This window comes from Diadema setosum, chromosome 15 (genome assembly GCF_964275005.1).
Source record: "Diadema setosum chromosome 15, eeDiaSeto1, whole genome shotgun sequence".
NCBI lineage: Eukaryota > Metazoa > Echinodermata > Echinoidea > Diadematoida > Diadematidae > Diadema > Diadema setosum.
This window is the reverse complement of record NC_092699.1, coordinates 26,111,375-26,136,538: the sequence shown is the minus strand read 5'-3', so window position 1 is coordinate 26,136,538 and position 25,164 is coordinate 26,111,375. Positions and strand designations below refer to the sequence as shown.

The window sequence follows — 25,164 nt, the reverse complement described above, 5'->3', positions numbered from 1 at the left end:
AATTAAAAGATTAAGTCAAATCCAACTTTAGATAGGCCTATATACTTATTAACACATTTATATGCGTTCAAAAGATAAATGTAATGAAGATCTTTGTATATAGCAAAGGTTATTTTTTAGAAAAACAGATGATACCCATTTTATCGTCTACAGCAAAATTATGCAAAGGACATGATATCAACATTTTAACCACCAGGACCATTTTATTTCGCATTCGGTTATTTTATGAAATAGCTCGATGGCTTTATGATATGAATAAATATCGAACTGGACTCATATAGTAGGCGACTGGTAGTCCACATTTCTTTTTTAATTTGTTGATATGTTTCATTCATTATCAGTTTCTAAGAATTTCTTCGAGGATTTGAGAAATTGATGATAAACTCTTCTTTTGGGACCCTTCTCATGTTGCTCGCAACTCGCGTAAAGGCGAATTGCAAAACTGGTGCCAATATACAATGATATGATAAACAATTGTTGACTTAAAGGCATTATTTACCATTCGCAGATGAAACAAAAGCCCAGTTATAGTGCTTCAAAATGGTTCTAAAATGTGAGTCAGGGATAGAAACGACCAATGTAAAAAATTGAATCAGTATAATCAATGTTAAGTATTGTAAAATATGCAAAATGTGAACAATAGTTTGGACACAAAAAGTGTTTCTAGACTAAACCGTCTACAGTTGTAGTTTATTAAGAAAAAGTAGTGATACATCCTTATATTTTAGGCATTATTGCAAAATTTTATGTGGTAGAATGTTTTGTGATACAACTGACCTACATAATATGTACTTGCGAATGTGATATTTAGAACATTTTTTTAAATCATTGCTCCAAATGGTTAACAGTACCTTTAACATCCGTCGACCAATTTCGAAAGTGCACTTGAGTGTGCATTGTGCGTGTTCGCACAATAATGTTTCCTTTCCCAGAGAGATTATTACCTCGTACAGCATTATTTTGATCAAAGCATGCACATGTTTTATTGAATTATAATCACAGAAGAAAAGTAAATAAATCACGGCGCGCTGTAATGCCGCTTTGCGGATCGGCTCAAGAAATGCGATTTATGACACATCTCCAATTCTTCATTCAAATATAACTATTTGAGGCTAATCTTTGATTGTCACAAAAAAAAAAAAGTTTTAATGAAGTATTTACGACCTGTTTACACATATTCAGGAAAAGCTATTTATATCTGTAATGATTATGCTCGGAAAATAATATGCTATATGTATCAGTTGCTGCGTGTAGTTGCGTTACCAAAACCTGAGTGCTCGGGGCCTCTTTTTCTGATCAGTTTGTGTAAGATTCCATGGCAAATTGGCAACACGGTTGAACTTTCCTGTGGATCATTATTAAACCATTCGAATAGGCTTAATATGAAATTGAGTGAATTAGACATACCGACTGCATGGAATTCAATTGCATGGAGTCTCGCTAATATACTGCATGTATAGTGCTGTAAACGATGTGCGAATGTACTCTGGTCCCCGTTGCATTACGAAAGAAATTAATGGCTGTATTTGTAATTATCGGGTATTACAAACAAATTAAGTCTGTTGTTATTGTTTCTAGTTTACAGTGCATAATTTACTGTGCAGAAATGTGAGTCAGCATCAAGCATTCATGAAATAAAGCGATGTAATGATGTCTTATCTCACCACTACCCTTTGATGTTATGATTGTGATATGCACAGTTATAGACTATGAATTTATGTAAGAATTATACCTTGATAAAATCATCGGTGTGTGTTTTTTTTTAGTTGTGTGTGTGCTTGTATGTGTGTGTTTTTGTCTGTGTGTTTTTTTGTGTCAACGTGGGATATTGTATTGCGTTCATGGTCGAGTAATGACCAGAGGCAAAACAGCAGCCCGGTTGTGTATATCAAATGTCAAAAAATAAGCGCCGTGAAGATGACCTCTATTATAGCGGCACAGCATCTGTCAAATTTTGAGCTGAGTGCATCATGTAGCAAGAGAATGGAGAGTGTGCATTGAATTCATTGGAAATCTTGCAGGGGTATAATACGTGTCACATGTGGAAAAAATACGATCTAGAATAGAACAACAACGTGGGATTAATATAATGACAACATGAGTTTAACAATAAACTGTCAATACTCTTCGTCTTCAGTGAACTGCTCCAACTGCTATTCTAGTTCATCTGATTCTTGCAATCGAGGGCTACAACCACTAACGTGTCTACAGTTCAAAGCTTTTAGGCATAAAAAAGAAAAAAAAAATCAGTGATGACAGCTGAGACAGCAGCGAAGCTAGCCTTCAGCTTGATAGATTTAACGCTACAGTTGCCATATCGTGTTTCATGGTGCTTTGGGGGAAAACGGCGCCACTGGGTCGTGGACAATTTTCGGCCCTGATGTCCGTGCGCATACTGCCGATCAGTTTACAACACCTGCAAAAGGGATTCCAGCTCCTATACACCAAATGGGTCACTTTATGTATTTTTCTCTTGCAACTTTATAATATTTTGAATTCTTGATATTCAGATCAGCTTATACAGCAGAGGCTGCACGTTTGAACGATAAATTCGAAGCATCGAAAACAAATATTACTTTTAAAAGCGATTAGATGCGCTCTAAAAAAAAAAAAAAAAAAAAAAAAAAAAAAAAAAAAAACCACACACACACACAGTGTAAAGCAATTTTTCCAACAATATCATAATCTACCCGGTGGTAATTCTAGTAAACTATAACGAATTCGTGCCGTTATTTTGATCGAGTTTCAGCCTTATAGACTATATAGCATCAAGCTTGATCTCAGCTTCTCATTTATTTTGGACGTAGAGTCGAATAGATTTGTCATCTGAATTCAAACGAAATTAAGGTTCTTGATACAAGAGCTCCGGATCGACAGATTGCTTGAATGACATCAACATTTTCAGTAACACTAGAAGAAGACAGTTAAACGAGCAATATTTGTTAACATAATCTGTAAATACATTTAATCTATACAGCTTACTCTTAACCATATGGGAAAACATACTATTTTGCCTAACTACAGCTTCGTGTCATTGGACACTGAGTGCAATATAGACCTGTGCTATAATGGCAATGCTTTATAGGGTTATAGTAATGAAAGGGCCTTCTGGTAGAGCAGTGGCAACACTGAAGAGGCTACCCTGGATATAAGGCGTTATTATCATTATTATCATTATCATCATCATTATCATTGTTATTATTATTATTATTATTATTATTATTATTATTATTATCATTGTTGTTGCTGTTGTTATTTAGATTTTATGCATGCTTTGTTCACAAAGGTTGTCCTTAACAACCACAATGCTTGCCGGAGGCTTATCCTTCCTAGCAACAACTTGGTGACTTCGTGCCTATAAAACTTACTGGGAGAGAGCAGGTGAATGATAATGCTTTGTTACTAGGCTGTAGAAAAAAAGCAGCATTCATAATTAATATTGTATTACATTACAGTTTATTGTGAGGTCACATCAGCAATTACGTGTCCTTCAATATAGCTAGCTATAATTATTGGAATGAAATGGCAGCTTTGTATTGAGTTGGCTTTAGAATCAACCTGAATGTATCGCAGGCCTCAACAAAGTCACCCGATACATTAACTGTGTGTTGAGTTAAGACACCTTATAGAGTCAGGACTATAGCTGCCATCAAGCGCCCGTACGGCAAATATTCTGTGCTATTCCAATGGCAATGCACACTTCACAAGGTGAACATATTATGTGGTTCATATCTCGAAACACACCATGGAAATATTAATTACTCTCCCTCTCCTTCCACAAATGCACGTTCGTAGTCAGCACTAACTTGGCATAGATCGACCCAAAGACGGTCGAGGTTGATGGAATATGGCTAGAACTTTGTCTTCAAAATAACTGAGTTTAAAATAGCCCAGGGGCACATATGTTTCTTTTTTCCCCCTAGATTATTGAAAATAGCTTACCTGTTCTCAGTGTGCCATCATTGTCTTTGTGAATCAGTATCTCATCACGTGATCATACAAAATATATAATTATATATATATATCTTTGAAGATTCTTGGGCAAGACAGTGTACATTCTAAAAATAATAACTACTTTTCACTTGTTTTCATGTATCTTGTGCAGGGAATATGTACTACGTTGAATTATTCGTATCAAACGCTATATCAGCTGCTAGTATATGTTTCATCATTCTTATAATCATCATCACAATTACTGCAAAAAGACAGTATTTCCGTACTAAATCACTGAGTGTGCCTTTTGTTTGCGCATAGATAATCATTTCATCCGTAAGACTCTTCTCCATCAGTCTTATGTTGTATAAGCGAAGTAAAGTTTCAATCTAACGTAGATATGAACATACTCTATCCCATTTTAATACTGAGCACACGAACTATCAATTTTCTGCATTAAGTAACAAGAAACCTACAGTTGCGCCGACATCTGTCCCGTCCCCATGATGACTGTCACGATGCAACTTTTAAAAGTCGAATATCTCTTTTCTAATTTGGCATGATTGAAGAATAATATCTCTCAACATCATGACCGTATGAAATCTTGCGGTAATGCACGTCAGATTAAGAAAAACAAAAGGAAATAAAAATTTAATCAAATGTCACTGAAGAATACGCTCTCCTTTTGTACCGAGAATAACGGTTAGAATTTTTCGGGGTCCGAATAAATTCACTGGAAACCTATGTCGTTTATTTCCCCTTCTCCTCTACTATAAAGAAGTTTCCGGTTTTATTATTCTGAGAAAAGTAATTAACTATCTCCACAATGTATCAGCTTATTAAGTGAATCTAATTGTCAGTGTTGCAAAAGGGACACACGTTAAGTATACAGAAGGCGACGGGGATGGCAGTGAACATAAACCTTCTTTGGATCTCCTAAGGGATATTGATACACATTGTCTTTGGTTAGCCCTTTCTGTACCGCTGAGTTAATTAAACTTGATGTGCGCACATTTCACACAAATATCTACCTGAAAAACGAAATCAATTTGGGATGCAAAGGGTTAGACAGCGTATAAAGGGTGAGCGACCTAACTTCGAATAGTCGAACTCAATTATCAACTGAGAGCTTTCCAAATCTGAGAAAAATCAGCGACATTGGTCTCGGTCTTTATAGTAAGACATTCTCCCCCTACAAATTTCCAACGCTTGATTTCATATAAATGAACTTAATGATCACAGGGGATTTTCTGTCACAACAAAACCACTTCTCCGTACATCTCTTAGAATGATGTTGCCAAGAGCATCTACAGAAAGGTACCAAGATGAGAAACCTACTTAAAAAGTTGTGACAGCAAAAATCTGTATTCTCCTGCCGTGGTTACAGCCAAGCGAAGAATTGGATACATTTTCCATTAACCCAAGCGGAAAACAAGGTTTCGGAACAGCAAACCCCTCCAGAGAAGACCGACGAAAATTAAAAGCGTCGTAAATACGTTGTTGAGATCAATTCAACTTGTTCGGATTTCCCGGAGGTATTTCGCAACGAGGCAAGCCAGTAACTATAACCTTTAACATTTGCAGAGCTTGTTGGCAGAGGTGGTGGTGGAATAAGTGGGGGGGGGGGGGGGTAAAGGGGACAGTGTGGCCTGAGTATTTTAATATTTTATTCCCAGGCCGTTCAACTTGACAAGCAAGGACACAACCAAGCTAATAAGCCGGTAATACGATAATATAAGGTTTTTTTTCTTGTCTCGGTGTATGTCCGTAGATCCAAAGACAATTTGACCTATTCCAGATGATAATGATAATAGCATTTTCATTTCGTCAAGAAGACATCCGGCCGAATACCCAGACCTCCCCCCCCCCCACCCTTTCCCGACCAATCCAAGGTAAAAGTTTGAGGGGAACACTCCTTAAGCTTGCTCTCTAGTGTCTTCAAAGATAATTCCACTTGGAGATTTGATTTTCAAGCTGTATGTAAAGTAAGGTTGCCATCTTCAGCATGCTGTCCGTGTCTCGCTTTACACTTTTGATGGGCGTTTAGTAGGTCGCCGTGGTCATAATAATAATTTGCAATGTTTACTTGCGACTCGCAGATACAGTGTTGTGGTGTCAATAAACAAACAGACAGATGCACACACAAACACACACGAAACACATACGCGCTCACACGCATACATGTACACACACACACACACACACACACACACATACACGCACACAATCAAGTACACACACACTTTCGCTCCAAAATGGCGCTGGAGATCACTACAATTGTATTTGTTAACAATCTTTTATTTCGCACATTCTGAGATATATATATATATATATATATATATATATATATATATATATATAATTCCTGATATTCTGTGTTAGATTTTGTTGGAAAAAAAGAGAATGAAAATGAATAAATGGAACTGAATTAAATCACTGGTGAGAGTCACATTACTATACAGAACGAGGTCACATTGAATGAATATGTAATGTACATTCATCACAATACAAGACGGTGCTTTAGTTCCCATATTATTTATGGCAAAGATCCATCACCAGCAAAGTGATTAGAATGCTAGAGGCAGAGGATAAAAAAACGATATTTGAGAAAATTACCGATGCAGCCTTACAGAGACGTCCTAATCAGCTAATAGAAGACTAAACTCAAGAAAAATCTGAAACTCGCCGCCTACAGAAACGTTGTATAGGTATATTCACTTCAGAAACTCGAAGATATTGGGTTTAGGGAAAAAAGCAGGAAGATGCACAAAGAAGTCATACAAAATATTAGCGGCAGGATCATATCTATTATCTTCCTATATAGGATATTTCATTATGAAGGACTGGTTAATAGAACACCCTACGGTGCACACGGTTGTGATTGTTATTGTGATATTTTTTTTTTCTGTCTGTTTTTTTTTTTCGCTATAAGTTATACCCATGAGAAATGTACTGCATTCACGTATATAGGTGATAAATAGATCATGATGTTATGTAAAAGAGAAATATGCTCACTGCTGTTCCGCAGGCTAAGTGTCATCTGCTGAGAGAAATGTGCAAGATACTGCAAAAGGAACTTGAGGCTTCTACAAGGACAAGTTCACCTTCATAAACATAAGGATTGAGAGAATACAGCAATATTAGTAGAACACATCAGTGAAAGTTTGAGGAAAATCGGACAATCCGTTCAAAAGTTATGAATTTTTTAAGTATTTGTGTAGTCACTGCTGGGTGAAAAGACTGCTACAGTGTATGATGTCACATGCGTACAACGATATAAGGAAAATAAAAAGAGAATTTCACAAAACTTTACTTTTTTAATAAAGTGCACATTTCTTCGACTTGTTACTGACGTATGTTCAGGGCAATATTATTCCCCCTGCCTTCTGAAAGAGAGAAGTCGAGTGCTCTTTCGTTATGCGAGAAAAATGGAAATACGTTGAATTTTCTTTAATCTTTCTTTGTATCGTTGTACACATGTGACATCACAAGGTATAGTAGTCTTCTCATCCAGTCGTGACTGAGCAGAAACTTAAAAAATTCATAACTTTTGAACGGATCGTCTGATTTTACTCAAACTCTCGCTGATATGCTTTACTAATATTGCTGCATTCTCTGAACCCACATGCCTATGAAGGTGAACTTGCCTTTAATAATTTTGCTGCCGAGCTCGCCACAAAAATGTTCTTTGAAAGCTTTCTGTGTGCAAGATACTGTTACCCACACAGAAGAACGGCATTAAACCGCTGAAAGATTACATAGCCACAGGTGTACATGACTGTGTTCTTCCTCAAAGGCAACCATGTTGACCCATTTCTGAGGGCGGTCACACCCGAAGTTTAAAGAAGGAGACAACGAAAGCTAAAACAAAATTGAAATAAGTGTAAAGAGTGCTATAGACACTGTCGACACTAAACGCGCGCATATAAACCGTCTTCCAAACAGGTGGTATACGTTCAAACAAGTTTGACATTATTTCTTTTGCATCACAAATCGGTTTTCTTTAAGACACACACATACCTTGTTATATTGACAGTCCAAAATGTCTTTTAATCGATAACATTTCATAAACGATATCATACAAAAGCAATGTTCTATCAGAACAGATACAAAAAAAAAAAATTGGGAGAAGCAATCTTTTCCAGATAAAATTTGCGAAATAAATCTGGAATTACACAAAGATCCCGTGTAATATACGTCTGTCATTCTGCAACCCAATGTAATCTACACCGGTAATTTGGTAATTGTTGAGGACATCAGCATTTTATAAAGAAGCTGTTGCCTTCAATGTTATTAAGTTAAATTTTACAAGAACTTCAGAAGCACAAACAAAAGAAAAACAGAGCGGTTGACTCGATTATCGCAACTGACACGCTTTTAAGGGAAATTGAGAGTTGGATCTGCCTGAGGTACGAAACAATGCCCCCCCCCCCAAAAAAAAAAAAAAAAATATATATTTTTGCTCAACCATGCCAAAACAGCTAGCATTGTGTGTGTGTGTGTGTGTGTGTGTGTGTGTGCGTGTGTGTATGTGTGTGTGTGTGTGTCTGTGTGAATGTGCATGTGCGTATGTGTGTTTGCTTGCCTAGGTGGGCGTACGTGTGTGTAGGTGTGTTTTTGAGATCAGAAATTGTGCGACCGGGAAATTTCGTTTCACGCATCATGCGTGTCGTTACGGTCGGTGTATTCATTTATCAACTGTCCACCAGCCCTGGGATATTGATTTAGACCAGTCTTTCTCAGCTTTTCTTTTTTTTTCACCATTATCCATCTTCTTCGATTTCGTCTCGGCAAACATCAATTTCGACTGTAATGGAGAATCGTTTCTCTTTGGCCACGGATTGAAAATAAAAAGTTGATGAATAAGTAGTAACGAATAACGTAGAACTTCGCTTTCTGGGGAAAAAAAAAAATGAACAGGTGTAGACATCATCACAACATTCTACCTGGTACCGCAGAATGTGGGGTTAGGTTTTCTCTCTTTTCTTAGAACAAACTGAAGTTTATGCATGCGTAGGCCCACAGAAATGCTGTTTTACCTTTAATATTATAACTAGGATTGGGATTTTGTAAAACATTATTTTAACAAAATACATATCAAAAATTCGCTTACCATTTACTGGATTGTCTTTTGAAATATAAACTTCTCTGCATGGATATATCCTACACTTGTAAGTGATTGTTATACGCTGACTCATCATAACGAAGGTCCGAAGCCATTCGAAGTATACAATAATAATAATAATAATAATAATAATAATAATAATAATAATAATAATAATAATAATAATAATAATAATAATAATAATAATAAGGTTTTCTTTATCCAGGCTAGCCTCTTCAGTGTTGCCACTGCTCTACCAAGGGGCCTGCCATTATTATTACCCTAGCGTTGCCAGGTACCCACACCTAGGAGGAGAGGGACACGTAGTGGGTAATAAACATCTTGGTCCAAGGACGTTAGGCACTGGTCGGGAATCGAACTCTGGTCCTCCGGTTGGGAGTCTTATCCACGATGCCACAGCGCGCGGCACCCCCCCCCCCCCCCCCCTCCCAATACACTGCCTATTGCCCTGAGTATGGGGCGGTTCATCAAGCTGAAATTAAGCTCGGCTCAATGGGCATGGCCGTATTATGAAAATGCATACACATTAATTATATCCCACAGGTTATGTTCTATCAGGGAGGATCTCCCTGGTTCTATAACATGAGGTCACGTGTATATATAGCGCAGGAAGCTAGGAATCACGTTGTTAGCAGCGACTGTCAAATCGTTTTAAACCAATCTCGACTGTCAGTGTTTATCATTGCATTCGACAAGTTGACTGTATGCTTGAAATCACTTGTTTACGTTGTAATCAGCATGTAATCGACGCTTGCTCTATGGTTTTTCTTTCATATTAGAAATATTTCCGAGTCATTTATGCACATGATGAGAAACGACCAGATACACACCGATCTTTCGGTCAACATATTAAGTTAGAAGATAAGACGCCATCTTCCTCGTGAGAATAGAATAGTGAAGTTACAAAAGGTTAATCAGCGAACTGGTGTACGTGATTTCTGCCAGCGTATCAGTGGAAAAAAAAAAGCAAAGAGAATACAAATTAATTATTACATTGAACAATAGCGAAAGGGTCTACCGGTCAAACATTTCTTATTCATAAAGTTTATTAATTATTGACAAACGACAGAACGAACACAAGGGCAGAGGGTACAACGCAACCCACAGTCATAAAATATCCATGATTATGAGGTTCGAGCACCGTGTTTGATTCGAACCTCTTAATTTTGTATGACGTTTCCGCACAAAGATAGCCTTTGGAACTCGGATAGAAGATTGTTTTCCTGAATCTTGATGGTGCATGACCCATTTCTCTAAAGTATCTGCTCAATAATGCTGCCCTATAGAGAATTTATTTATTTATTTATTTTAAGAAAATGATTCACCGGATGTTTATGATTATTATCATTATTATGACCTCGAAGGATTTTAATCAACATTGCTACTCTTTGTGCTGAATCATTTATTTTGTTACTCAAATCAGATCTTTCATATACTACCATGGAGCCACACATATACAGTACATGTTTCTACTATTTTTTAAGTCACCAAAGATGAGCGTGATGAACATTCTGTATCACATTCAATGTCCCTGAATTTGTTCTGTTGTCACAGAGTTTAGCAATCCTGTGTCATTTTGTTTCTTTGCTAGAAGTAGAATTCGTATTGTTTTTCTTCTTCTGCTGTTCCTTCTCAGCAGATTGCAGCATTGTGTTCAATGAAATGCATGTGCAAGGTAACACATTATATTTGTTTAATAAGTGCAAGGAGCCAAGCTCTAGCCATTACAGACAACCCTTTGATGTCCCCTTAACTGTAAATCGGACATATTTATTGGACGCCCAAAGGTCGACATCAGGGCCCCATTTCATGAAAGTTGCTAGAGCAGCAACTTTCGCTGAATGTCAACTTCCCATAATAACAGCCAATCATGAAGCTCGGTTTTTGTCATTACCATGACAATTGTCATTCCAGCAAGTGTTGCTATCACATCATCTTTCTTTTTTAATGAAATGAAGCGTAGAAGTTGATCCCTTGACAAGTGCATAATTTATCTATTATGTTCTCTTTCAACAAGCCGACATCACGGCCCTGATTGTCATCCTGTTCCACATCACGGAGTTCTACAAGAGCACGTGGACGGTGTTGTGGGCGTACAACATCCAGTGTCAGATCCACAGGTGGGCGAGATATGTCGGTTTCAACTGTACAGTCTTCACCATGATGGCCATTGCAGTGGACAGGTGAGTGAGTATACACTGGACATACACCTCTTTCATTCTCTTTCTCTCCATGTCTACATTCAACATGACATAATTTAAAAGACTTAAACACCGTATAGACATACACTTGGGTCCCGTTTTATTAAAAGATAAAGTCGATTTTCAATTTCCTCACCAAACAAGCTACCATGGTGTACTAGTATACTAGTACATTTTAGACAGACACGTAGACACATGTTGACATCTAGATAAGACATATCTGTAGACATTATATACATGTAGAAATGATAAAGACCAATGGGTCACTCTAAAAAAAAAAAATCCGAGTCAGAACTGACCCGGAACTGGATTTTTGCGGAATTGAAAAGTTGAATCCAGGGATATCTTGAGAATTTGTGGGGATATAGAAAAGCAATTCTGACAAATCTCATTCTGTATTCATAATGATATTATGCATGGAACTGATTGTCATACCATTAAAGGAGACCTCCAGATGATTTTCAGACTTTTACATATGAACAACTATAAATTGGTTATACCGGGTACAGAGTTTCAGAATTTATAGTGATTGGGATGAGGAAAGAGAATGTTTTCAAAATTTATAACAAATCACTATGAACAAGGATGATGACATGACAGCCTCACTAAAGGAATGCCCAAGTTGGGGCTCAAGGAAGCAGAACAAAAGAAGAAGGCATGCATACATTATCGACAGGTGAACTTGCAAACTGGCAGTATTGTAATGGGAATTACACTGCTACATTTCTGAAATATGTGAGGCTCCTATGTCATCATCATTGTTCAGTGTAATTTGTTTAAGGTTTTTCAAAGTATTTTTTCTCTGCTCAAGGACCACAATAAATTCCACAAATCTACACATGGAGTTGTTGATTTATGTACTACATGATGTGAAATTATGAAAATCGTCTGGAATGCCCCTTTAAAATAGATGGGCAAAAGATTGCATGGGGGCGTCCTACTAGCTCGACACCCACGTGTCATTATGCCCACGAGCTATAGACATTGGGAAAAGGTCCATGAGACATACAGCCTCGTACGAGTCATGCCGCTAACGAGTCATACGGCCCACAAGCCTGGACACCAAGTAAAACAGGCCAACAACCCACAGGAGCTAATAGACACTATTGTACAAATAATATGGCCCACGAGCTCGACACAAGCAAGGAAGTTCCACAAACTCGACGCTATACATGAATTAATCCACGTGTATATTCATACGTACAACTGTTCCAGAATTGTTTTGTGAAAATTAGCGCATCCTCACAATAAATATATCTTCCCCAATCCCCTTTATCTGATTTTGATCATGATATTTCACTCTTGTGCTTATAAAATTCTACTTTTCCCTTGTCAAACTACTTTTAACAGCTGATCTAGATCCTCGTGGGATCCATACAATTACAGAATCCCCTGGCTGGAAAACCAAATTAATGTTCATCATGCCCGTATGAGTATGTCCCAAATTTGTGATAACACTGATTCCTTTGCCACCTCTTATGACTAGCATCGCATTTCATAGGACGCGAGTTCTCTCAGATCATTTTGCTACCAATTGCTTTTTTTTTAATAGAATAAATTCGTGTGACCCAAACATGCCCAGATTTCAGTGATTTCCTGTTCTCACCGCTTTAACATTAAATTGTAGTAGCTAGCTGGAAGTTTTGGCCCTTTTAGAACGTTTGTCCATGGAAACCTGTCTGTCTCAGTAGAAAAAAAAAACTGTACTACCATCTGGGGTCTAATTCATAGAGCCGGTAGGTATGTGTCACATTTATATCAGTTCTATATTATAGTGCTACCTTATTTCTGTTCAGGTCATTCACTCTCACTGTCCTACTTTGCCTAAAGGAGAGAAGCGACGACCAATCAAAATCTGAATTATGTACTCAGCATGTTATGCCTGGATGCAAAGTTTTCACTGAGCATGCGGAAAGATATCTGAGTCAGGAAATTATAACACTGCACTATTAATGAAAGTTGTATATAACAGTTCATTTTTATCATGAATGAGGCATAACCCTTAATGTCACTGACTTCGTATTTAACAATAAAGTAGGGCGGAATACGGCAGGTTCTCGGAAGTGAACGCCATTAACAGAGCAAACCACTGGAGTGGCCGCTACCGCATTGCCTCCCGATTATACCCTCATACTCTGCGCATTGATCTTTCCCCGCCTCAATGGACTGTTGCCACGGGAACTACGGCGAGCATCAAAGTCCGATCATGCATCCCCGAAATTGAACGTTTTAATGATCTTGTCATAACATAGCGTGCCGAGGTCGTTTGCCCTTTGCTTGAAGGAAATCGGATCCAACAGTATGTTTGTAAAGAGAAGAAAACAGAATGACTTGGAAAAATAATATTCATCTGTTTTCCCCCAAAGCTCTGTTTGCGAAGAGTTTTGGAGGAATCATTTATCATTTAGGAGTAAAGATTATTTTCTTACAAATTTAATTCGCCTACACTGCAGACGAAAATCATTATCGTTTTGTGAGTGGAAATAATTCACGGTATCTTGATGAACTCTACTGAGGGATGATTAATTAATCTATTTTTCCCCTCACAACTAACGCTATAGTATATTAATCATATTATACATCATGTATTATACTCATGTGCATTGTTGTATGTTTAATGTTGTTTTTTATATTTAGCAAAGGAATTGAGGAAGAGGAGCGATGTGTCTATTCGAGTTTCTCTACAGTAATAAGCAGATAGTATTTGATAAATGAATAAAAACTAAATGAATAAATAAAGACATATGAAGATAACTAAATAGACAGATAGATGGATAGATAGATAGATAGATAGATAAATGAATGAATGAATAAATAAATAGATAATTGTGTCCATCTCAATCATAGTCATCGTTGTCACTCTCCTCAAGGGGATTTTTTACATCTCCAATTAGACTTGATACGTACTAGACGAAGAAGCATATTGATATGAAAAACAAGATATTCTAAAACCTCTACGGCGCCTTTTGTGGTGCTAATCCATGTGGAATGTTATCCGTGTTTCACACAGATTAATTCCTTAACCCTGCCCAAGCCTTTCCTTGTGAAGACCTTTCCAGCTTAAGCAAATATTACAGGCAGCATGACGCGCACAAAGTATTATGTATTATTATCATTATTATTATTATTATTATTATTATTATTATTATTATTATCATCATCATCATCATTGCCTTTTTGTCTCACAGATTCTTCGCCGTACAGGACCCTGTGGCCTTTAAGAGCAGATTTACGAGAGGGCGTACTAAACTAATCATCGTCTTCATCTGGGCATCGGCCATCGCTGCTGCCATTCCTGTGGCCTTTATGTTTGAGGTGACGCCCTCACTTGACAAGTTACAGTATAGTGTCCAAAGATTTCCCTGATGATTAAGTTTGGAAAATTTAATGTGAAGAAACACGACGATGTACGTCCGTACTTGTTGAAAGTCACTCTTTATTTGCTAAATAGTGCAAGTTATTTGTCAATCAACTATGTTCAGTCATTGATGTACGTAAGCGCGTCTGGCGTTTATTTCTCCTATCTCTCTCTCTCTCTCTCTCTCTTACTCTCCCGTATCATATTTGTTATTATTGGTTGTATTATTACTATTAGTATCAGTATTAATATTAGTATTAGTATTAGTATTAGTATCAGTATTAGTATCACGGTATTAGTACACTGTATTAGTATTAGTATCAGTACTAGTATTAGTATTAGTATCAGTATTAGTATCAGTATTAGTATTAGTATCAGTATTAGTATCAGTATCTGTATTAGTATTAGTATTAATATTAGTATCAGTATTAGTATTAGTATTAATATATCAGTATCAGTAAGACTATAGTATTAGTATTGATTTTGTTATTGGCATCAATATTGGTATTCGTATTGATATTGGTGAAGGTATTGGTGTTTGCATTGGTACTGGTATTGGTATTGTTATTGGTATTGATATTGGTATTGGTACTGGTACTGGTATTACTGGTATTGGTACTGGTATTGGTACTGGTATTGGTATTGGTATTGGTATTGGTATTGGTACTGGTACTGGTACTGGTACTGGTACTGGTATTGGTATTGGTATTGGTACTGGTACTGGTACTGGTACTGGTATTGGTATTGGTATTGGTATTGGTATTGGTATTGGTATTGGTATTGGTATTGGTATTGGTATTGGTATTGGTATTGGTATTGGTATTGGCATTGGTATTGATATTGGTATTAGTATTTGCAAGTTCGTGTTAAAAACAACCGAACATATAAAACATGTACACAGAAAGTTACTTTGAATATTCGACTTTTTAGAAAATTGTAGTATTATACAGATATTGACTTACCAGAGGTGGAATATAACATTTGAGATCCTCGCGGGAAGTTATATTTTTGTCGAGGATTATTATATTTTTCCGAAGCGCGTAGCGCTGAGGAAAAATATAGTATTCCGAGACAAAAATATAACTTCCCAAGGGAAATTAAATGTTATATTCCTACCGAAGGAAAAAGTCAATATCTGTTATATTATATGACCTACAGTACAAGAAATAAACTGCTGTATAGGCCCTAAAGCAAAACGATTAGGTCTAGAAACACTACTCCTTTTCGCAGTCATATTCATGAACGCGCGTACCGCATGACAACAGTGCGCTAGTGCCAGTGGTATTCAATCGAGCCACAAGTAACCTTTTGATACGTAACGTTAGATCTAACTCCGATGGCTTTCACGTAGGCCTAGCCTACCGGGAATTCGTTCTTCCGTGGAGTACGACCGTTGCCTGTTTATCACATACTAAGTAATTTCTAGAACAGTCGTTAATCAATCGTACGTAGGGCCTACTAGTAGTTTCGTAGCGGTAGAGCCAGATTTTGTAATGAGAGATGTAAAAATTGTAGAAGACTAGGCCTAGACCAAATGCCGCTTTTGGTCTGGGTAAAGCAAGCTTGTTGACATAACATTTGTTTGTGGTGATGTATGAGAATGTGAACTTTCTGATAATGTAGGGCCTAATCTCTTCTGCCTGCGGTCACTGGTACAAGAGCTGTTTAGACTACGGACCTGGCCCTGGTCCAGGTCCTGCGCTAGTACAAGTAGCATAAAAACTTACTCAGTTCAGGCTCTGGTAATGTAATGGGAAATCCTTTGGCTTTCCTGTCACGACTGTCTAACATTGATTGGAGTAGGAGCTATCAGGACAACAATTCTTTCTCTCTCACAAGCGAAGGGCAGCTGCTCATCAAAGCTGCCATGCCAGTTTGACGAATCCGTAATTCGCGCTTGCAGTGTACTAGCGTGTGTCAGTGTGATGCTCATTTAATACCGCTAGCGCATTCTGTAAACGTACAACTGTAAGTGGTATGGTGCGTGTGGTCGGTCGACCGGTTACGATTACATTCGTAAGTATGTGTGTGTGTGTGCAAAGCGTCTCTGTGTATGTTGCGCGCATCATAACAATTGATTTTTGATTACGTCACCCCTCCAGATATAACGCCATTTGTTTAACGTAGTCGCTGTTATATTCCATGATTGTACGTAATTTACGTCATGTTATGAAATATAACGTTTCTCATCCTTGTGAACATGGTCACGTGACAGCATTTTGACCAATCACACATTGGTATCTATATAGGTCATATAATATAACTTATTATTATGTCTTCCATGATTCCATCGACTGACGTGTTCGATTTAACGTAAGCCGATTTAACAGTTTGTGGTGATTTTGTCGGTACTTCACTTCCAAAGTCTGTGAGTCTTAAATCTCTGTTAGCATAACTGATTTCTTTCATCACTCGCATGAAGACACATTTACAAAGGATGCGAATATAAAAACTTTAGCGAGGTGTTCTACGCTGTTCAAAACATTAAATGCCCTGTTTATGGGGGGGAAAAAATCAGCTATTACGTTTACCACGCCCTATACTTGTGATGAACTGTTCATCTCTTGAAATAATTTTGTTCACCTAGTGAAACTGTGTTTAATGTTTGGTGATTGTTTTGTTTCCACACAGAGTATTAACGGTGGGGATGGTGAAGCCGTTACGTATACCGGCAAGCTGCCGTGGGCCTGTAAGGCGATCGTCCCGTTTGGTCCATGGTGGAAAGATTTCAAACCGGTTTACCTCAATATCCTCCTCTTCTACGTGCCCGTGGTCATCACCTCCATCATCTACTTATTCATCTTCATGCGCGTCCGAAGCAGCAACAAATTTCTCCGCAGCAACCTCGTCATCAACGGACGGATACCCGAGCACGCGCGGAACAGGCACTGGAAAACCGCCAAAACACTGCTCTGCGTCTTCGTGGTCTTTATCGTCTGCTTCGCGCCATTAGCAACGTATCACATTGTGCAGGAATACTTCAGCGGCTCCCTTCATCCGGAGCTGAAAAATCTCGCGCTTCTCCTACCTTACTTCAACTCTTGCCTCAACCCTATCGTATACTCCTTCACAAACAAAGTATTCTGGCGCGCCGTCAAACAAATTTCGTGTAGGTGCGAGCAGTGTCGCGAGCCCGAAAAACCGTCGTTCTCATCATGCGACGCCAACGTAGAGGGCAGGATTCAACTCGCCGTGTCGGAGCATGTTCTGGCAAACAAAGTTCACACACAGGGGTGGTATTCTGAGGTTGTAATTAAGTCTGTAATTAACTTCGTGATTAAGTCGTGAAGTTAATAGGCCCTTAATCATGGGCAAAATCGGTATTCTGAGGACGTAATTAAGGTATGATTAAGTCCCCTGTAATTATCTTAGGTCCCTCCCATCTAATTGTTATTCCATCCAATCAGACGCGTTGTTAGAAGCCAAAATGATGATTACACGCGCAAATATGCCCTCAATGCGCGCTCCTCCACGCCCCCTGTAATTACAACCCAAGAGCTCCGTGCGCACACTCCGGTATTTGATTACAACCCCTCACCTACGCACGCGAAGATCTTAACCTCTTTGCTCACATAAAATGACAAAATTCCTCGAAGATCGGCTATATTTCTTTTTTTCTCTGAATTCTACGGATACCATGATAACAAGATTCAACAGCTCCTCGGTTACCGAAGACGGTAAGCATCGTTGTGGCAGAGAAAACACGATGTAATGCGTGATATCGGAGTAGTTAATGACACTCTTTGGTATCATTAAGTTTTCCATTAACTTTCATACTTAATTACACCCTCAGAATACCGATTCGTAATTAACTCTGTGATTAAGTCCTCTCAGAGGTGCACGCGCATTGATACGCGCAAACGCGTAGGTCCTTCCCGCCAAAACGCTTGTTGCTATGGTAGTTAATATATCCCCTACTTAATCATGCTCTCAGAATACCAATTCGGTAATTAAGTGCTAATCAGACACTTAATTAGCTCTCAGAATACGGCCCCAGGACATAGGACTGAACTTCACCTTTGACAGCAGAAACACGTCAGAAATCGAATTAAGTCAACTCGGCAAGGATGAAAGTAGTACCACGAAAGTAAACGGAGTGCACAAGATGTTTCCGAAAACTGACAGTGACAGTTTGGGGAAATAGTCGTAGAAATTCAAACGTGCTCTGCCGCAAAATTGCTATTCATTATCTTAGAAAACAGTTATTTTTCACCCTAGAGTATTTATTTAAATGTATACTTATACGACTTCATTCCTTTTCAGCTGAGTCTCAAGATGTATGAGTCTATATTGACTTCTTAGTGGTGACAAGATGTATGAGTCCATATTGACTTCTTGGAGGTGAAGTGGCGTATCTAGGGGGGGGGGGGGGGGCAAGGGGGGCACGTGCCCCGGGCGCCACTTTTTGGGGGCGCCGAAAACGAAAAAAAGAAAAAAAAAGAAAAAAAAACGAAGAAGAAAAAGAAAAAAAGAAGGGAAAAAAAGAAGAAGAAGAAGAAGAAGAAGAAGAAAAAAAAAAAAACTCGCCCGGACCGGGAAGGAGGGAGAACGGGGGTGGGGGGGGGGGGGAGAAAACCAAATCAAACAAGATTAAAACAAAAAATGACAATGTTTATTGTGTTCACACAGGAATTCCATGTTTTGTTAGCTGAAATTTTGGCTCGCTCGTTGCGCTCGCTCGCCAAAATGCATATAAAGAGAAAAAAGAAGATAAGAACAAAACGTGATGATGACGCGGACAAAATGACAATGTATATTGTGTTCACACATGCCATCGTTAGAAGGCAAAATGTTACACGGAGCAGCGGCTGCAATTGTATTTCTTTCGTTCTGAAGCGATCGCCTATTGGATCAAACGAGGGCGCCAAAGGTGTCGAACATACGGGGGGGGGGGCCTCAAAAAACCAAATCAAACAAGATAAGAACAAAACGCGGAAATATACAAATTTCGGCTCACTCGCGCGTACTAATTTAGAGTATTTTTTTTTTTTCAAGTCCTCAGTTTGTTGGTATAAATCGTTATCTATAAGGCCGTCACCATTAATTTTCTTGATTAGAATTGTAAGATTTAATAAGCAAAAAATGACAAGAATTCCATGTTTTGTAAGCTGAAATGCAAAAATTTTCGGCTCGCTCGCTGCGCTCGCTCGCCAAAATTTATCACAAAAAAAAACTAAGAACAAAACGTGATGATGACGCGGAAATATACAAAAATTTTCGGCTCGCTCGCCAAAATCTATCTAAATTTATTACATTTAAATCACCCTCATCTATAAGGCCGTCACTATATCTTTATTAGAATTGTAAGATTTAATAAGCAAAAAATGACAACAATTCCATGTTTTGGAAGCTGAAATACAGAAATTTTCGGCTCGCTCGCTGCGCTCGCTCGCTAAAATTTCTCCAAAAAAAAAAAAAGAGATAAGAACAAAACGTGATGATGGCGCGGAAATATACAAATTTCAGCTCACACGCGCGTACTAATTTGGAGTATTTTTTTCAAGTCCTCAGTTTGTTGGTATAAATTTTCGGCTCGCTCGCTGCGCTCGCTCGCCAAAATTTATCACACAAAAAAAGATAAGAACAAAACGTGATGATGACGCCGAAATATACAAAAATTTTCGGCTCGCTCGCTGGGCTCGCTCGCCAAAATTTATCTAAATTTATTACATTTAAATCACCCTCAAAAGACCCCTTTTAAGTGCTTGAAAAAGCATATCATGTAGACTTTTTTAAAGTCCCTCCGGGATGGGCTTGGGGTTGAACACTTTTTCAGAAATTAGGGGCGCAATTTTCGCGCTTGCCCCGGGCGCCGTTTTCCCTAGATACGCCACTGGGTGAAGTATCTTATAGTGGTGACATTTTCTATAAATGTCTCATGCTAAATTAATGACTGACAACAGATTCTATATTTTGCATTATGTCAGGAAGAAAGTTGGTAATTTTGTGTTGTCGACTCTAAACTAACAAACACCAAACTAAAACTTTACGATGTCCATTATTTTTTTATAATAAACAAAGAGATTGCACAAAGGGGCAAATGCCACTTTTAAACATTTTGAAATATATGTCCATCATCAGATAGCGCAAAGTAAAACCATTCTAGTGATACCTCCCTTGTTACATGAAATTAAGGAATATTCTTGACGCTGTAAAAATGCTGCATATTTTGTTATCATTTCCTTTAATATTACCAGCTTTAACCGCAAAATATCTTATATTCAATGACTGGAGTTAAATCATTTTGCAATCAAACTCTTTATAATAATTATGTTTCAGGAAATTGTGACAGTGGTCACTATATCACTAAGCATCTTCGAGGATTGATTGAAGATGTCATCACCTCAGAAGTCACCCTCTGACGTTCAAACAATGATCTCAAAACACAAATGGTTATTATCAGAAATGCATTTTCTTATACTTAACAATCTGAGTTTGACTTTGCCTACGTGAGCTTTCGCCTATTACTGTTTCTGCAGGCTTCATCAGACTGGCGTTGACTCACCGTAGATGGGGTGCTTTAATCATGAGATTGCCGTCTTTACCGAAAGATTATCCCCGGTATCAATGTGGTGTTGTAAAACCTATCAGTGCTACTCGTAAAGGGCAAGGAGGACCTAAGGGGTGTAATAAAAAATATTGCTTACTCACAGATCAAAAGCATGACCTCGTATACAAAACAAAAACACAGAACTCTAAAATGTGAGGTGATGAGGTCATCGTCTTTGGTTACCATGAATATCACTTTCTTAACCTTCTTTCATGAGTCCGTTTCGCACAAGAATATGACTGACTTTTCTAATATCACAGCGGTTAAGTGATAATTATGGAATATTGAAATATCATGTACGAATGAAAATATATAACGGTACAGACAGGAAAGAATCTCAACAAAGTTGCATGCATGCACGAAAGTTATAGAATTTTGAGAAGCAAAATATTTATGCATCGCAGTCTGTTTTATCAAGCAATGATGTTATTTTGCATATTTCTTCATTCTGAAGGGAGTAATTTCCGTTGAAATTGCACCACAAAAACAGCGGACAGGTAGGAATTTCAACAATATCGTACATTGATATAAAAGTGATTGAAGTTTACAGTAGCACACTGTTGTTTTGAAAGGTAAGGATCTTAAGATCCATCGCAGTCTTCAAATATCGCTCTACATGTACTACTGCCACCAATGTTTAAAAATCATCACTGGTATTTCAGCAGTGATCTTATCTAGCTTAGTAAGTTCTTCATTTTCCCACCGTTTTATCTCACTGCTTAATGTCATGATTTTTACCCCCCGCTTCACTACGTATTATTACCACTCACTCATGTCTTGCTATTTCATAATGTGACTATATCATCGGTAATGTGGAAGCGGTATTTTTTTATCTGTTTGATTTGTTTTGATTTTGTTGCGAATGCGTCTCTTGAATCCACCAAAAGTTCTCAATGAAGAGTTTGATCACAAAAACCGATAAGTCCAAAATTGTCAAATGGAGATATTTGCGGTTAAATGTCAAGAAAAATAAAGAGAACAATAAGAAATTTTTTGCTTCTTTTGACCACAACTTCAAAAATGTACCTTTATATGTAGTGACCAATATATCATTTAAAAGGTATTATTTTGTACTTTATGACAGAGACCATACTTCAAAATCTTCAAAAATGGACTTATTGGTTTTTGCAAACTCTTCGTTTGACCGAGGGATTCCGCGACAAGTGAGAGTCAAGCTCGCGTCTCGTTGATGCCGGAAGGAGAAAACGATAGAAAGAAAGATGCAAGAATATACCGAGTACCAAAACAAACAAACAGACGCAAAAGAGAAGCAGGTATCATAATAGAAACAAAGAAAATCAAAGAAAGGGTGAGAAGATTAGATATACATGGTGCGGTATAGACAATGATTGTGTTTTTAGCATTCAAGTGTGCTACCTTGAGAGATAAAATGAGATAATCTGAGTCAGTAATCGAACTTGAGTGTATCACATTATCGTTCGTGTCTCGCATTAAGGTGATATCCATCTGTGCGTATTTTCTTCACAGCTTATAGGTTTAATTTTATCCCAGTGTACACAGATCAGTGCTGTTATCTCCTCTTAATCAGTCTCGTCTTGATCGTGGCATTGATGCGAAATGTGTATGTATTGTGTTCAATTGGGCCTTCTGGCTGCATGATCTGCTGCCCTCAACTTTGATCTCAAGCAAGTTTCTTGTGCGAACGTGCTGCAGGCCTTACACCCAGACACCGATTCGTCGTACCTTGTGTAAATCTCACACCAATGAATAAGACATGTTTACTCATAAGCCAGTTCGCAGTTCCACTTTGCGCATGAGAAGAAAAATGGTCATTCGGACCAACGGGCATGTTGGCTTTAATATTCACTGGGAAAAGCATCTGTGATAAATTATTATGTAATAATTATTCATGTAATCCTTATAAATGCTGCTTGCCAGCACATCCACCTGACAGCAAAAGTGGTATTTGGCAATGCCAATAGTGGGTGTTTTCACATCAGCCCGATAAAAATCCAAGCTCGAGATATTTTTCGCGATCGCAGATTAGCGCGCTATTTCATTTCCTATTCACATCAGCCCGAACATCATCAAATAGCGCGCTAGTTCTCATTAATTATCCTGCTATTTCGGAAATTTCCCGAGTTGGATTCGAGAAGTTTTCTCGACCAGAGCGATAAAATTAGCGCGCTAATTTGTATTCAAAAATAGCGCGCTATTTCGTGATCGGGTTAATTTCCCAAGTCAGAAAATAACGCGCTATTTCGAAACATCGGGCTGATGTGAAAACGCCTAATAGAGGTTGTTAGTACATTTAATGCAAGATAATAAAATGAATGCTTTCCCAAGTGTTAATTGACGGATCATTCTGGTCATCAGGTCTATGCAAGTTCATTCTTTGTTCGAGCAGGATTGATGAATACCATAAATCGTTACGTAAGTGTGTGCATTATGTCGCTCTGAAAGCGAGTGAAGTGTCCGTATAATCGACTGAGAAAAGAGAAAGGTCATTCGGACCAATTTGCCCATGAGCTAACTCTGAAGTGGCTTAAAGGACATGAACCAATTACGTTAAAGAGTCAGTGTCTGTCGTGTTTCATATCCAAAAAGTCCAGCTTAATTGATTTATTTCACCCTCTTGAAATTTACGAGATACATTTTTTAAGCTGCTTAAGCTTTACTTAGCAGTTTTTTAAAAGGAAATGAAAAGCCAATATTTTATTTAGAAGGATTGGATAAATGTGGCAACATTGGTGGAACATTTTGGTGAAGTTTGAAAAAAAAATCAGTCAATCCGTTCAAACTTATTGGTTTTTTTAAGTTTCAGTGCCGCCATCGGTGGATGAGAAGACTATACGTCAGACGGTTTGTGACGTCACAATTTGACAGCGATACAAGGAAAATGTAAAGATAATTCCAAATAATTTCATTTTCTTTTTAAAGTACACATTCCCTCCTTTTGAAAGTGACATGAATTATGATGAGGATAATATAATTTCCGCCGTTTTCTGAGAGAGGTCGAATTCAAATATCTTTTGATTATGCAAGAAAGTTTAATTGTGTTTGATCAGCTTTTTGTGCTTATGTCTATTTTAGCCAAAAAGGGGGGGGGGGGGTCAGTATGCCTTAACAATTTATGGCTGATTGAGTGCCTTGACATCGCATGACCCATTGAATCATATTTTTTTTTCTAATTTTGAGAGGCCCCCCCCCCCCCTCTTTATCTTATGACACACATATCGTTACAGTGTTTCTTTAAAACCGAGTAGGTCTACATGAAGTATTTCCATGCGTGACGTCACCAAAATGTTGTAACCTTCTAATCCAGCCATGGATGCACCGAAATTTTAGAAACCCATATCTTTTGAACGTATTGTCCAATTTGGTAAGACAAATATTGGGATTGGGACTGGGAAATATTGGTTCTCAGACTGTTCCTGATTATTTAAAGATGCCCATGAGACCTATCAATAATAATAAAGTTTGATAAAACCGTCTGCTGATGTGATATTTTCTTCGTTTCTGAGATGTTGTCCCCCTCCAAGGCTCGGACAGATTCCTGCAAACACGTATATAGGGATGGCTGAGGTTTCCTGAAAGGGGATCACTTTGTGGCAAAACGTGTTTATCTGAATTCAGTGGCGAACACAAAACATAAGCGCTCCTCATTTTGTCACGTTTTCGCCCGATTTCCTTCCTCCGCCCCGAAGAATACCGGATTCAGGTTGCCCGCCCGTCCGGCCATCCACCCGAGATCTTGCTATCACGATTTCATAGACAAACCGCAAGGTGCATTTTCGTGGTATTTATTCAGGAAACGTTTGCTACGTGATGTGAAGATGAGGTCATTAGATTTGGGGGGCAAACTCCTTCAAGGTTAAAAGTCACTGAACTTTAAAAACGGTTTACTTTTACGATTAGCTTCAGCTATATAATAAGTATATGCAGAGGAAATTGACTTGTCTAGAAGTGCAGAAATAAATAGACAATAATTATCATACAAAATGATAGTGGTGGGAAGTCAAACTTAAAAGTGAGA

General features: G+C 38.1%; 1 protein-coding gene across 1 annotated transcript in view; it reads left to right on the top strand.

Moving 5' to 3' along the window:
* Positions 1-18,949, top strand: part of LOC140238617 (delta-type opioid receptor-like) — a 103,435-nt gene extending 84,486 nt beyond the window's left edge. Inside the window, exons 2-4 of the mRNA XM_072318517.1 lie at positions 11,076-11,241; positions 14,448-14,574; positions 17,249-18,949. Of these exons, the coding sequence (XP_072174618.1) occupies positions 11,076-11,241; positions 14,448-14,574; positions 17,249-17,905 (950 nt within the window). The 3' untranslated portion in view covers positions 17,906-18,949. The remainder of the gene's footprint in view (positions 1-11,075; positions 11,242-14,447; positions 14,575-17,248) is intronic.
* Positions 18,950-25,164: the final 6,215 nt, after the last annotated feature.